Raw genomic sequence first — 15,290 nt, 5'->3', positions numbered from 1 at the left:
CTTTCCCATGGGGTGGGGATTGTAAGATAACATTGGGTTGGTATAAACAGGTGGGTTGATGGTCGGTGCAGACGTGATGGGCCGAAGGGCCTGCCTCCTGTCTCTGTGAGCCTATGGCTGGGCTGGTTGAGGAGATGTGGGATGGACCTGCATGGGGAAATGGCCCAGTCCTAGTCACGTGCGTGACCAAAAATATGAAAAACTGTGGAATACAACCCTTCTCATTCTGAAAGCATTGAAGGTATATTGGTTTTGCACTGTATATATGATTCATATCTTTTTCGAAGTTTAGCAAATGAAATTTTGCTGTTATGCTGACAATGTTTGTTTCGGGCCAGAGGTCAAATGTGACTGGCCACGTGTGTGACCTGACGCGGAAGCATTTCTTTCATAACTTCCCTTACAAACTCTGTGAATTTAAAAAAACGCTAGAATGTTCGTATCTTTAGCAGACATGCATTACAGTTCCGTCGGTAGGAAAATAGCAGTGAATAAGGTTAATCTCTTGCAAGAATTTTTTTAATGTGTTACTTCATGCGATGACGTCTGGTCACGTATGTGACATTTTTGGTTTACTTCCCAAATGCAGAACGGCATGCAGTACTTGGCGGGACCAATGCATGCTGGCGGGATGCATTGATTGGATGCAGATAGGGTGCCACTGCAGCGGCAACGGACATGCAGCAAGCTGGTCCCTGGTCTTGGCATCATGTGGCAGCCGGGACATCCAACACGTGGTCTCAGCCCACCCGGACAACGAACGCCACCAGCAGAGCATCTTCCCATCGCCTGGAGAAGAAGCGTGGAATGCGAGACATCTCTCACCCTCTCTCTCCCTCTCACTCTCTCTCTCTCCGCACCTCTGTCTGTGGATTAAGCTGATGTGTGGTTTCCGTGCATAAACACCAGCATGTCCACGTGTTCCGGCGCCAGGTCTGAGCGCTTGCCGTAGACGTCCTGGCCGGCTTGGGTGAAGATCCACGTGCCGGGCACGGCGGTGGCGGGCACGGCCAGCAGCTTGCGCGCGGCAGTGGCGAGGAGCGGGTACTGGGTGTGGTGGGCCTTCCACCACTGCAGGGGGTCCTGGCAGAGTGCGGCCGCTTCGCTGGTCTGGAAGCCGCTGATCTCCTGCTCCGCTTGCTGGTTGACCGAGTTGACCGAGGCGCTCCTCACATTGCACAGGTCGCCCAGCAGGAACTCGATGCCAGAGTCCGGCCGGGGCCTCTTGGCCGGCTCGGGGCCGCAGCTGGACATCTCGGGGTCACCCGGTTGCGGCTGGAGTCTGGCCAGCTGAGCGGTCTCCTGCCTCAGGGCATGGAAGGTCTCCACCTTCTCTACCTGACTGAGGAAGTCCAAGCCGCGGAAGCGCGGGTCCAGAGCGCAGGCCAGGTTGAGCACGCGGTTGACCTCGCGGTCAGCGTACCACTGGTCAAGGTCGGTGCGGATGGCCTGCTTGATGTCGTGGGCCAGTTCCGAGTCGCCCTCGTTAGTGGCCAGGTGCTTGTAGATCAGGCTGGTCACCACCGGCTTCACCAGCGACAGGCTGGAGAAACGTTCCTTGGTCAAGGTGGACGTGGCGATGGCCAGGGGCTTCAGGATGCCCGTGATCTCCTGGACCACCTGCCAGTCCTCGTCTCTCAGACCCAACCCCTCACCCTGGAGCTCTTGGCTCACACCATCCAGGAATGAACGATGGTCCTGAAGGTTCTGCAGCAGATCGTAGGTGCTGAACCACTTCACACTGCCCGCGGGAAACGTCTTGGACTGGAACTTGTGGAGGACCTCGCTGGAGCCCACCTTGTCGCTCAGAGCCGGGAAGGAGGACACGTTCTCCATCAGCCTCTTGCAGCGGGCCAGCGTGCGCAGGATGGGTGGTTGCTGGAGCGCCGAGTCCACGCAGTTCTGCAGAGCGTGCCCGATACACGGCAGGGTCTTCCAGCCCAGTTTGGTGACCGCCATCCTGACGTCCACGTTGCTGGCCATGACGGAGAGCCAGGTGCGCTCCCCGATGCTCCACTCGTTGGCCACATCCAGCAGCGCCGCACGGACCTTCTCCGCCGCGCCCTCCTCGCCCACCGCGCGGGTGGACAGCACGTAGTTCCTGAGGTCAAAGGCGCTGTCCACCTGGTGGGCACTGACCGTGACGTAGGAGCGAGACTGCTCGTGCTTCCACAGGTCAATGCTGACTGTGCAGTGCCTCTGCGACTTCATGGAGTCCATCACCCTCAGCTTGGCCTGGGCGTACATGTCCCGGAGCACTGTCTGGGCAAAGAAGGCCACGGTGGGGATCTTGTAGGTGGGCTCCAACACGCTCATCATCTGGACAAAACCCTCCCCCTCGATGGTCCTCAGCGGCAGAAGGTCGGTCACAATGAAATCTGAGATGGCCCTGGTGGTTCTCCCGACAGGGGTGGTCATCACCATGGGGGTCCTGGCCGGGTGGTCCTGGGTCTCCTTCTGCGTTGCGGGCGTCACACCCACCAGCTGGTTGTACTCTTGCCTGTGCTTGTAGATCAGGTGCTGCCTCAAGTTGGTGGTGTTGCCACTGTATGACAACCTCACCCCGCACAGCTTGCAGATGATCTTGGTCTTGTCCAAGATGCGGCCCAAGGTGTCTCCCTGGAAACCGAAGAAGGTCCAGTAACGGCTCTGCGCTCGGCCCAGGCTGACCAGGTTGTTCCGCGTGCCCTCCCGCAGAGCTCCGCCAGGGACCTCTCGCCTCAGGCTGCTCTCGTGGGTTTGGATGATGGAGGCCACAAAGTCCCTGCAGTTACGCTGCCCTTGGGCTTTCTTGTGGCTTGACATCTCTTTGGGAACCTTGGTTTGGAGGTCCTGAAACAACTTCATAAGCAGCTCTTTCTCTCCAAACTCATACTTAAAATGTTCACCTAATAAAAAGAGAAAGAGGTTCAGCTTTCCCCCAACCATCATAGATCCAAGAATGTTTTATTCATTCATCGGATTTACTGGCCTCTCCATTTGTCTGCAGTTAATTCCGATCCCAAACGCACCTTTAATCTCATTACAGATTCACGGGTCAGCACAGTAGTAGAGCCAATAGAGTTGCCGCCTCACAGCCTCAGAGCCCCGGGTTCAATCCCAACCTCAGGTGCTGTCTGTACGGAGTTCACACCTTCTCCCTGTGACAGCGTGGGTTTCCTCCCACATCCCAAAGACATGCGGGTTTGTAAGTTAAATGTCCCTCTGTATATTGCCCCTAGTGTGTAGGGAGTGGATGAGAAAGTGCGATTAACATAGAACAGGTGCGAACAGGTGATCGAGGGTCAGCATGGACATGGTGGGACGAAGGGCCTGTTTCTATGCTGTATCTCTACACTCTACAGAAGAGGTTAACACACAGTGTCACTCACTCACCAATTTTGCTAACTTGAGTTTAATTTACTGTCCCGTGTACGAGGTACAGTGAGAAGCTTTTGTTGCGCGCTAACCAGTCAGCGGAAAGACAATACATGATTACAATCGAGCCGTCCACAGTGTACATGATAAAGGGAATAACGTTTAATGCAAGATTGGTAGTTCAGGACTGCTCTCTAGTTGTACAGCTGAACACCAGGTGTATAGTAGAGAGCACACTGGTTGCATTAGAGTCTGGTTCGGCAACTTGAACGTTGAACTTTGAAGGAGATCACAGAGAGAGGTGGATGCCCGGTCCATCACGAGTACTGACCCCCCCCCCCCAACATCAAGGGAGGCGCTGCCTCAAAATGGCGGCCAATATCATCACAGACCCACACCACCCTGGCCGCGCTCTCATCTCGCTGCTACCATCGGGACGAAGGTACAGGTGGAGCCTGAAAAATGAGCCAACAGCTCCTTCCCAACAACCATCAGGTTCTTGAACACTGCACAACACTAACCCCAGCAACGGTGATCTTCTGCGGACTGGCATCTAAGGAGGCACCTAACACGTGACGCCTCTTGTGTACGGACTCAGTGGGGTCTACTGTTTTACACTCTTACACTCAGTATGATTATACCGAAACTACAGCAGGATTGCCACTGAGCAGTATGCAATAGAACAGACCTTCGCTGTACATAGGCACACATGACAGTAACGTACCAGTGAGCGATTGATTGTTTAGGACCTACCCAACTTCAGCCCCAAGGTCCTGGCGTATTCCTCACCGATCCACACCAGGAGCTCATTGCCAGCGGCGATGGTCTGGCAGGCACGGTAGTAGATTTTGCCACGATACTGGAACACCGTCATATTATGTTCCTCTTCACTAGACGCACAGGCCACGTATCTGTGAGGCAAAGACAGGGACTTGAGGACACACTAGTTTGTGTTCCTCCGCTCCACACAGCTCCAGCTCAATGGCAAACACGAGTTGGCTTCCTTTTTTTCTCCTCCCCCATTCACTTCAACCAGTTGTGTGTGATGGCAGCCTTGTATTTACACCATCAATGCAAGTGGCAGAGAGAGCTGAGGCTCAGTGTAGGAGCAAGGATAATGCGCTCCAAAAAAGGCACAGAGTGCTGGGGTAACTCAGCGGGTCAGGCAGCATCTGTGGAGAACATGGATAGGCGACGTTTCACAGAGTGCTGGAGTAACTCAGCGGGTCAGGCAGCATCTGTGGAGAACATGGATAGGTGATGTTTCACACAGTGCTGGAGTAACTCAGCGGGTCAGGCAGCATCTGTGGAGAACATGGATAGGTGACGTTTCACAGAGTGCTGGAGTAACTCAGCGGGTCAGGCAGCATCTGTGGAGAACATGGATAGGTGACGTTTCACAGAGTGCTGGGGTAACTCAGCGGGTCAGGCAGCATCTGTGGAGAACATGGATAGGCGACGTTGTGGGTCGGGACCCTTTTACAAATATACCTAAATCTCTTTCCTCTGCCCCCTCACGCAAATGCTCACACATCCCCCCCCCCCCCAATCACTCTGTTCCTTCTCCTACTCCATACATGCATCACCTGAGGTCCCCATATCCCTTTTAACCCCCCTTTTTCCTGCCAGCATTTCATCTCTTCAACATCTGCAGTTCCTTGTTTCTCTATAAGACATCTCAGCTTCCTGTGGTCCAAGGAACATAGACATAGCATGTCCAACCTCTCCCTGCAGCTAATCCCCTCAAATCCTCAGCAACACACAGACACACAACTAATTAGGACTGGGGAAGCAATGCTGCAAATTGTAAGTCACACTGACCTTAGGACTGCTTTGACAACCTAAATGTGAGCACGTGGATTTATGGTGAAATAGCTGACTCAAGTACGGCAATTAATGGAACGGTTCTAGGGAGCAAAGGGTTAAGGACAGTAATTAATTATCGACGTGTGGAGAGGGTAATTTAGGGATCTGCATTGTGCTTTTGCAAACTATTCTGCATGAGATGTCAAACTTCATGCCAACCCTACATAAGTGTACCCAGGATTGCCAATTCAAAGGCAATTTTTGGCTCAGTCTTTCACATTCTTTATATGTGGCCCACACCCTAACCATTGCACAGACACAGAGGCAAAAAAAGTCCCAGACCTGGAACACGAACAATTTCTCTCTCCACAAACCTTGCCTGACCTGCTGAGTCTTTCCAGCATTTTCATTTTTTTTCCATTATAAAGCTTAAAACTGTTTTTTTTTAATTGATTAAAAGATACAGCATGGAAACAGATCCTTCGGCCCACCGAGTCCATGCCCACCTTCAATTACCATGCACACTAGTTCTAATGTTATGCCACTTTCCCATCCACTCCCTGCACACTGGGAGCAATTTAGAGGTTTTTATACACCTCTATAAGATCTCTCAGCCTCTTGTGCAGCAGGGAATAAAGTCCAAGCCTGTCTAACCTCTCCATATATCCCAGGCCTTCGAGTCCCGGTAAAATCCTCGTAAATCTTCTCTGCAAGCTTTCCAGCTTAACAATATCCTTCCAATAGCAGGGTGATCAGAACTGAACACCATACTCCAAACGCCGCCTCATCAACCTCTTGTACAACTGTAACCTTAACATGTGTCGGAAGGAACTGCAGATGCTGGTTTAAATCGAAGATAGACACAAAATGCTGGAGTAACTCAGAGGGACAGGCAGCATCTCTGGAGAGAAGGAATGGGTGACGTTTCAGGTCGAGACCCTTCTTCAGTCTGAAGAAACCCATTTCTTCTCTCCAGAGATGCTGCCTGTCCGGCTGAGTTACTCCAGCACTTTGTGTCTATCTTCGATTGTAACTTTAAATTGTTCCATCAGTCTCTGTGTGGGTGCCCAAACATTAGAGCCGCTCAGAAGTTCTTAGCAGGAAATAAATGATCAGTGAATTGTGTATAAATGAATGGCTGCAGTTCAGAACTCAGACTGAAATGTCCACCTTGGCTGAGTTGGATTGATGACACAAGGGAGACTTCAGGCAAGTGATGTCCGACACTTGACATTGACAAATTGGCAGGTAGTAGTTCAGAACCAAAATATTGTATTGAATGTAGGCAGATAGATTGAAGCTGCAGACTAACTGTGTGTCATCCAATCCATCTTCCCTCACCATACCTCATCCAGTTGGCTTTTGTCTCATCGGAAGCGTCCATGTAATAATAGGATCCATTTTCTCGTAACTGAAAGAGAAGAAGATTGCAGGTGGAACTATTTCCGATTCTCTTTTCACAAGGTTGGAGTTGGCAGGTAACTTACTAGAAACTTACAAAATTCTTAAGGGGTTGGACAGCCTAGATGCAAGAAGATTGTTCCCGATGTTGGGGAAGTCCAGAACAAGGGGTCACACAGTTTAAGGATAAGGGGGAAGTATGTTAGGACCAGGATGAAGAAAAAAAAAAAACACAGAGAGTGGTGAATCTCTGGAACTCTGTGCCACAGAAGGTAGTTGAGGCCAGTTCATTGGCTATATTTAAGAGGGAGTTAGATGTGGCCCTTGTGGCTAAAGGGATCAGGGGGTATGGAGAGAAGGCAGGTACAGGATACTGAGTTGGATGATCAGCCATGATCATATTGAATGGCGGTGCAGGCTCGAAGGGCCGAATGGCCTACTCCTGCACCTGTTTTCTATGTCTATGTTTCTATCATCAGAGACCCACACCTCTCATGCCCTCAGGCTGTACTCTCATCTCGCTGCTACCATGGGGAAGAAGGTACAGGAGCCTGAGAACCGTGACCTCCAGGATCAAGAACAGCTTTGTCCAAACATCCATCAGGCTTGAACACTGCACAACACTAATCCCAGCAACTGTGATCTTCTATGGACTGTGTCTTTGGTTGGACCAGTCCACCACCGATATTACAGCCTTGGTGGGGCCAAGATACAAGCCTGCAAGTCGGCATCAGAAGTCGGCTGTGGGAAAGGATCCAGAGTGACGTTCCAGAGTACCGGCCGTAGAGGGCAAATTTGAACTGTCAATTCGCCAATTTGTCCAGATTAAAGTGGGATCCTGCCAACCAGTTGCCAGAAAATCAGTGGTAGACAAAAGTGCTGGAGAAACTCAGCAGGTGCAGCAGCATCTATGGAGCGAAGGAAATAGGCAACGTTTCGGGCCGAAAACCTCCTTCGCTCCATAGATGCTGCTGCACCCGCTGAGTTTCTCCAGCACTTTTGTCTACCTTCGATTTTTCAGCATCTGCAGTTCCTTCTTAAACACCAGAAAATCAGTGGTGGATGTACGACAGAATCTGGTTTAGTACTATTATGATTACCTAGTACAATTTATTGCATTATTGATCACTGTATATTTATGTTTGTTTTTGCATTTACTGGCCCGTGAAGCTACAGCAAGTAACAATGTCATTGTTCCACCGCTGGTACCTATGACAATTGCCCTGTGCACTGCCAAAGAGAGACACAAAAAGCTGGAGTAACTCAGCGGGACAGACAGCATCTCTGGAGAGAAGGAATGGGTGACGTTTCCTCAGACTGAAGAAGGGTCTCGACCCGAAACGTCACCCATTCCTTCTCTCCAGAGATGCTGCCTGTCCCGCTGTTACTCCTGCTTTTTGTGTCTATATGACCATATAACAATTACAGCACGGAAACAGGCCATCTCGACCCTTCTAGTCCGTGCCAAACACGTATTCTCCCCTAGTCCCATATACCTGCGCTCAGACCATAACCCTCCATTCCTTTTCTGTCCATATAACTATCCAATTTATTTTTAAATGATAAAAACGAACCTGCCTCCACCACCTTCACTGGAAGCTCATTCCACACAGCTGAGTAAAGAAGTTCCCCCTCATGTTACCCCTAAACTTCTGTCCCTTAATTCTCAAGTCATGTCCCCTTGTTTGAATCTTCCCTACTCTCAGTGGGAAAAGCTTATCCACGTCAACTCTGTCTATCCCTCTCATCATTTTAAAGACCTCTATCAAGTCCCCCCTTAACCTTCTGCGCTCCAAAGAATAAAGCCCTAACTTGTTCAACCTTTCTCTGTAACTTAGTTGCTGAAACCCAGGCAACATTCTAGTAAATCTCCTCTGTACTCTCTCTATTTTGTTGACGTCCTTCCTATAATTAGGCGACCAAAATTGTACACCATCTATCTTCGGTTTAAACCAGCATCTGCAGTTCCTTCCTACACTGTCCACTGTCAAGTTTTTTTTAACAATTGGCATTGACCCGAATATACTCGGGGATGGCACTGAACAGGTTAAACAATCTTGACTCTTGAGACATGGGACTGTGGCCCAGTGTCAGGTTCACCAGGCAAGACTTCAGGAGGTAAAGATGCCCTTACCGCCCAGGAGTACACCGTGCAGTCGTTCCTGTCTGTCAGCACGTCTCCATCGAACGGGCCGAAAATGCAGCCACGCGGGACGACAGTGACCGTGCACCAGACGCCGAGACCGCCCTGCGGCCGCTCCTTGACCGCCAGCCCCTCGGGCAGTGTACGCAGGGCTCGGGACGGCTCGCACACCAGGACCATCCTGTCCGGCACGAACGTGGGCGCTCCGTGGTGTGGGCACGAGTCCCGGAAGTAGAGCCGGCATTCTTCACAGACTGCAACAGACGAAGGAGATTGCAAAAAGTGGTGAACGCCATGTGCGGATGCCCCGTTAGAGGCTCACATTACATGGAGAAGACAACTACAAATTCAAATATTTACAGAAAAATCTATTAGCTGAAACAGGCAGCCAGCATCATCAGAGATCCACACCACTCTGGCCACACTCTCGTTTCACCCCTGCCATGGGGAAGAAGGTACAGGAGTCTGAAAACTATATCATCCAAGTTCAGGAGCAGCTCTTTCCCTGCGGCCATCAGGCTATTAAACACTACAACCTCCAAATAAGCTCCGAACTAGATAGACTTGTTTTTGACTTTGCACTATTATTTTTTGTTTATATCTATATATAATACATAAACACACTATATATATGTGTGTGTGTGTGTGTGTGTGTGTGTGTGTGTGTGTGTGTGTGTGTGTGTGTGTGTGTGGTGTGTGTATATATGCATGTGTGTGTGTATATATATGTGTGTATATATATGTGTGTGTGTATGTATACAGTATATATATATATGTGTGCGTGTGTGTATATATGTGTGTGCATGTATATGTATGTATACAGTATATATATATATGTGTGCGTGTGTGTATATATGTGTGTGTATGTATATGTATATGTATTGCAGTATATATATAAATACATATACTATATACATACATATACATACACACAAACACACATATATACACACACGCACACATATATATACATACACGCACACATATATATGTACACACACACACACACACACACACACACACATATATATAGATATATGTAACTGATAAGCTTGCCATTTAACTTATAGACCTGCACTTTGGGATGTGGGAAGAAATTAAAGCACCCAAAGGAGATTCTCACAGTCACAGGCAAACTATACACAGATGGTCAGGATGGAACCTGAGTCTGTGGTGCTGTGAGGCAGCAATTGTACCCACTGTACTACTGTGCCGCCCAAAGATATTCCCTTTATCTCGTCAATCCCTCCACCCACCTTCTCTGAAACTGAAAAATAACTTGCTTTCCTCTCTTTCCAATGTTAACTCTGTATCACTCTCGATGCTGCCTGACCAGCTGAGTGATTACTGTCGTTGCCCCAGAATATGAGGCAAGCGTTGCACATACTTACAGAGCAGCTCATCCTCGAGCTGAGCGCAAGCCTCGTCACCCACCTGCATCTCCCGCCAGCTGAAACACAGAAACACAAACAATTGCAGAGTTGTGGACACAGCCCAGACCATCACGCAAACCAACCCCCCGGTTGCCAAACACTTTAATTCCCCTTCCCATTCCCACACAGGACCGTTCTGTCCTGGGCCTCCTCCACTGTCAGGGTGAGGCTAAACACAAATGGAAGGAACACCACCTCATATTTCACTTGGGCAGCTTATACACCAGTGGTATGAATATTGATTTTTCTAACTTCTAGTAACCCTTGCCCTCTCTCTCCATCTCTCCCCTCCCAAGTCATTGGACTAGGTTCAAAGTTGTCTCAAGTAGGTCTAATTGTCTGTAACTCGTTTTCACCGAGCCCACTGCTACCAATGGCATGTTTCCTTTATCATCATTACTCTTTTGAAATATCTTTTATTCTTCTATCTATCTATCTATCTATCTATCTATCTATCTATCTATCTATCTATCTATCTATCTGTCTATTACTAAAATTCTCATCTTGTTTGTTTCTATTTCTGTGATTCTGTCTGTGCCCATGTGATCCTGAAATTACTCCAAAGCGGCACACGATAGCCCTACAATTTTTGACCCACCTTACTCACCATTGTCCTGGTGTGTGGTGTATCAAGTTTCGTTCAGATTGATGGTATATTTTAAAAGTTATTCACATTTTAAACTTTACAAAATCCAGTTTGACAGAAATCACTTAAACTTGCACTGACAGTTACCAGCTATGATGTCCCAATGGGATCTCATTTACATAAACTGCCCATCAGCAATGTTCCACCCCATCATGACATCACAATGGGATCTCATTTACATTTTAAAAAATCAGTTTTAAAAAACACAGCAGCGTTCCATTCAGATTGATGTTTTATTTTACAATTTATTCACATTTTAAACTAAGCTTTTCACTTTAAAACCCGCCTGTTAAAATGTTACCAAATGACAGAGTACCCAGTGCAATGAGAGATTTGTTATATTGTTGTAAGGAGAGGGAGGGAGTGGGATGGGGGAGAGGTGAGGAGTGGCTAGCAGGGAGAGGGGTTATGGAGGGAGGGAGGGAGTGACTGAGGGTAGGGGAAAGGAGAGGGAGGTAGAGGTGAGGGAGGGAGTGGGGGAGGGGAGGAGGAGAGGGGAAAGAAAAGGGAGGGTGAAGAGGAGGGGAAGGGAGTGCTGGGGGATGAGGGGGAATGGAGGAGGGTAGGGGTAGGAAGAGGGATGGGAAGAGGCAAAGTTGATGGAGGGTTGCCATGACTTGTGTCACAATGGGAATCTTTGGTGTCACAACGAGAACCCCTCAGCCGCACCCGCGCAGTTGGGGGCTACGGGTGAGAGGTGGAATATCGCCGTGGGGGACGGGTCCAACAGGTCTGCACCTGGTTCAGTTTGTTGTATATCTCGCCACATCACCGTCTATATCACTCGTCTCTCTCTCCCCCCGACTCTCAGTCCGAAGAAGGGTCAGAGATGCTGCCTGTCCCGCTGAGTTACTCCAGCACTTTGTGTCTATTTGTAGTTCCTTCCTACACAGAAGGTGTGAGACAGGTGTGAAGGGTTGGCAGACGGCAAGTTCAAATCTCACTCACAGCACATTTAATGAAACCATAACTGGCACACCATAAACCAGCCAATTGATTGAATTCCAACCAAATTTGGGCACAACTTCAACCTAATTGAAATGACATGCTCAATGTTGCGTTTTATTGGTAGATTTCACACCTTCTGGCCTCAAATGCAATACCTTCATAATCGAGTCTCTGCCTTGTTGCCCGACCCCCATCTCACCCCACCATCTCACCCCACCTCTCCCCTCTCCCCATCTTCCCCCTTCCAATATCCACCTCCATCACCCACCCCCCTCCCCCCCATCTCACCCCACCTCTCCTCCCCCTCTCCCCCCCCCCATCTTCCCCCTCCCAATACCCCATCATCTTACCCCATCACACACCCTCTCCCCCCCACCATCTCCCCCCACCATCTCCCCCCTCTCTCCCCTCCCCCACCCAATCGATTATTTCGATTATTTCGATTATTCCCCACTAATCGAGGCGGGGGGGGGGGGGGGGGGGGGGGGGGGGTTAACACACCTAAACCCCGCGATTCCCAATCCCGCGCCGACTCTTCTGTCCCGATATGTCCCGACCCTGCAGTCGGCGCCACTTTAGCCGGCAAAACAATCGCGACTAATCGACGAGGAAACCGCCCCCGCCCCCCCCCCCCCTGTGCCTCCAGCCAGACCCAATCAGTGTCGATTAATCGCTTTATTTCCCCCCCCCCGCGACACGCCCACGCGCACACGGGCCGATTATTACAGAGTAATCCCGATTATAATCGAATTACAACTTCTAATTGGTATCGGCCGGTATTTTACCTCATAAATCCAGGGGAGGGCGGATCCCGGGCGGCTGGGATTGTCCAGTTGACATTTAACTGGAACTTAATTATTTATTTTGTACAATTATTCCCCCCCCCCCCGTCACAGAAATCGTTTATCTCTCTCCTCATCGATACTAGTCCCGCCCCCTCCCCCCGGGCTCCGGCGCCTCATTGGTCCAGGCCGGGTGATTGACGGGGGATCCGACCAACCGGAGCCGCCGGTGACGGTCCCGCCCCCTCAGGGCCGGGTGATCTACAGCCGTCTCCGCCAATGGCAGCGCGCGGTGACGCCCCGCCCACCCCACCCCACCCCACCCCCGATTGGCTGCAGCGAGCGGCGTTTTGGATAAACCGGGAAATAATCGAGAGAATAATCGATTAGGCGCCGGAAGTGGCATCGGATGGTTGAGCAAATTAAAGGGCCCATCACAATTGGAGCAGCATCCAGCTTCAAGGGTGCTCTCCCCACACCCCAGCCCCGCCCAAAGGTGTTGCTCAACCAACCACCCCTCCCCACACTCAGGGTTCCTATCCGAGCTTCACATGAAGAAGATGCTCTTGCACTCACCCCCAGGGGGCCACATCCCACCCCAGGGGGGCACATCCCACCCATCCCACCCTACCCCAGGGGGCCACATCCCACCCCAGGGGGCCACACCCCACCCATCCCACCCCACCCAGGGGGCCACATCCCACCCATCCCACCCCACCCAGGGGTACACATCCCACCCCAGGGGGGCACATCCCACCCATCCCACCCCACCCAGGGGGCCACATCCCACCCAGGGGGCCACATCCCACCCATCCCACCCCACCCAGGGGGCCACACCTCACCCCAGGGGGACACACCCCACCCTACCCCAGGGGGCCACACCCCACCCCAGGGGGCCACATGAGTGGCATGGGTGGGGGACAGATTTGTGACATTTGAGCAATGCACATAGACTGTATCGAACAATTTGTATAGCCTCCGAAAATGTCGGATGAATTTTTTGCACGGTTCACATATTGTACATAGACAAAAATGCTGGAGAAACTCAGCGGGTGCAGCAGCATCTATGGAGCGAAGGAAATAGGCAACGTTTCGGGACGAAACCCTTCTTCAGACGTATTGTATATATTTATTACCTGAATAAAATCTATTTTGAAATTTTTTTTAAAACACCACCCAAGGGTAATAAATATACCATAGGTGGTGAACAACGCTCGGGCAGACCAAAGCAAAGATCCTATAGCGGAGCAAGATAGACCACTCCTTCTAAATGCAATGGGCTGACGTGTAGTACGAGCGTGGGCCTTTTTTTTCATCCATTTCAGTAACCCGACCCGACTCGCAGTGAAATCAACGTTGCGGGGGAACAGTCTGTGTTAATAAATTATAATTCTGAAAAGGAGGAGAAGATTTTTACCCAAGAACTTTGATTTTTACGAGGATGTTTCCGTAAGCGGCTTCCGTCTCCGCACTAGTATCTTTGCTCCGCTACGGGATCTTTGGTGCGGAAACGGAAACCGCTTACGGAAATGGGGCCGAAAATTACCAATGAATCTGCCCATGACCGTACTACTTCTTTTTCGTTGAGTGATCTATCTTGCTCGCTGTAGGATCTTTGGACCAAAGAGCATCTTTCACCGAGTTGATGACCTTCCAACAGCACATGATGTCAGTCTCCGAATGTGTCCCTGAGAACAGTCCGTAAATCACAGAGTCATATAATAACCATATAACCATATAACAATTACAGCACGGAAACAGGCCATCTCGACCCTTCTAGTCCGTGCCGAACACGTATTCTCCCCTAGTCCCATATACCTGCGCTCAGACCATAACCCTCCATGCGAAGAGGTGGGCAACCGTATCCTCTCCATAGCAGCCGTCCCGAGGGCAGCGTGCGCTGGTAGTGAGGTTCCGACGGTGCAGGAAGGATCTAACTGGGAGGGCTCCCCTCACCGCCAGCCAAGCCAGGTCTTGGTGCTTGTTGGTCAGTTCTGGCGAAGAGGCATTTTGGCGCTGAGTTTCTCCAACACAAAAAGTTGGAGAAACTCAGTGGGACAGGCAGCATCTCTGGAGAGAAGGAGTGGGCGACTTTTTGGGTTGAGATTCTTCTTCCGACTGATTTGCAGTGCTCCTATGCTGAGCATTTGCGGGTCCAATATGTGCTTTCCCAGCCTCACATGCTGCTTCCTGTTTGTCAGGAAGTTGGTGATCCACCGACAGAGGGGTTCAGGCACAGTCAACTCGGAAAGTTTGGAGTGCAGTAGCTCTGGTAAATATCTAGGTAAATATCTTAAACACAGGACCTCCAGGGTAGTGATCTCAGGATTACTTCCAGTGCTAAGTTCTAGTGAGGGTAGGAACAGGATACTGCAACCGATATCCCTTGTATAGAGGTCCGTTAAAACAGCTCTATGATCCAGGGTCAATGCTAAAGTCAGCATTGGTTTCCATCGTGATAAATTTCTAAATCACTCAAAAGGAAATGAAAAAAGAGGAATTAATGTTAGACCAAAATGAATATTTTTGAAAACCTTCTCGGTTGGTAAAATAATTGATTAAAGGATCTTTGCCTCAAGGTAGTGTTGTAGTTTTTCAGATTTCAAACCCCATTTCATTGATACCTAGAGCATCATTAATCAGAAATATACTTTATTAAATATACATTATCATTAAAATTCAGGTAGTTCCGTGGGTTGGGTCACGAACCTGAACGAAAAAGCTCCTCAGCCCACAGCCTATTCTCTCCAGAGATGCTGCCTGTCCCTCTGAGT

General features: G+C 50.0%; 1 protein-coding gene across 4 annotated transcripts; it reads right to left on the bottom strand.

Annotated features, from left to right (window-relative positions):
• Window positions 1–534: 534 nt before the first annotated feature.
• On the bottom strand, window positions 535–12,665 carry LOC116966909 (zinc finger BED domain-containing protein 1-like). Of its 4 annotated transcripts, none has more exons than XM_033013280.1 (6): window positions 12,520–12,665; window positions 10,099–10,157; window positions 8,699–8,961; window positions 6,510–6,574; window positions 4,111–4,268; window positions 535–2,888 (listed from the first exon to the last, which is right to left on the bottom strand). In XM_033013280.1, the coding sequence occupies exons 1-6, from the start codon at window positions 12,522–12,524 to the stop codon at window positions 874–876; spliced, it is 2,565 nt and encodes an 854-aa protein (XP_032869171.1). In that variant the 5' UTR covers window positions 12,525–12,665; the 3' UTR covers window positions 535–873. The 4 variants fall into 4 exon arrangements, with proteins under 4 accessions (XP_032869171.1, XP_032869173.1, XP_032869172.1 ...); XM_033013282.1 differs by having other exon boundaries at window positions 10,095–10,157; window positions 12,520–12,558; XM_033013281.1 differs by lacking the exon at window positions 12,520–12,665 and adding an exon at window positions 12,236–12,343.
• Between the last annotated feature and the right edge of the window lie 2,625 nt (window positions 12,666–15,290).

This window comes from Amblyraja radiata, chromosome 38 (assembly GCF_010909765.2).
Source record: "Amblyraja radiata isolate CabotCenter1 chromosome 38, sAmbRad1.1.pri, whole genome shotgun sequence".
In the NCBI taxonomy this organism is placed as follows: Eukaryota; Metazoa; Chordata; class Chondrichthyes; order Rajiformes; family Rajidae; genus Amblyraja; species Amblyraja radiata.
Note: the sequence above shows the minus strand (reverse complement) of the source record. Positions and strands in the feature narration are given on the sequence as shown.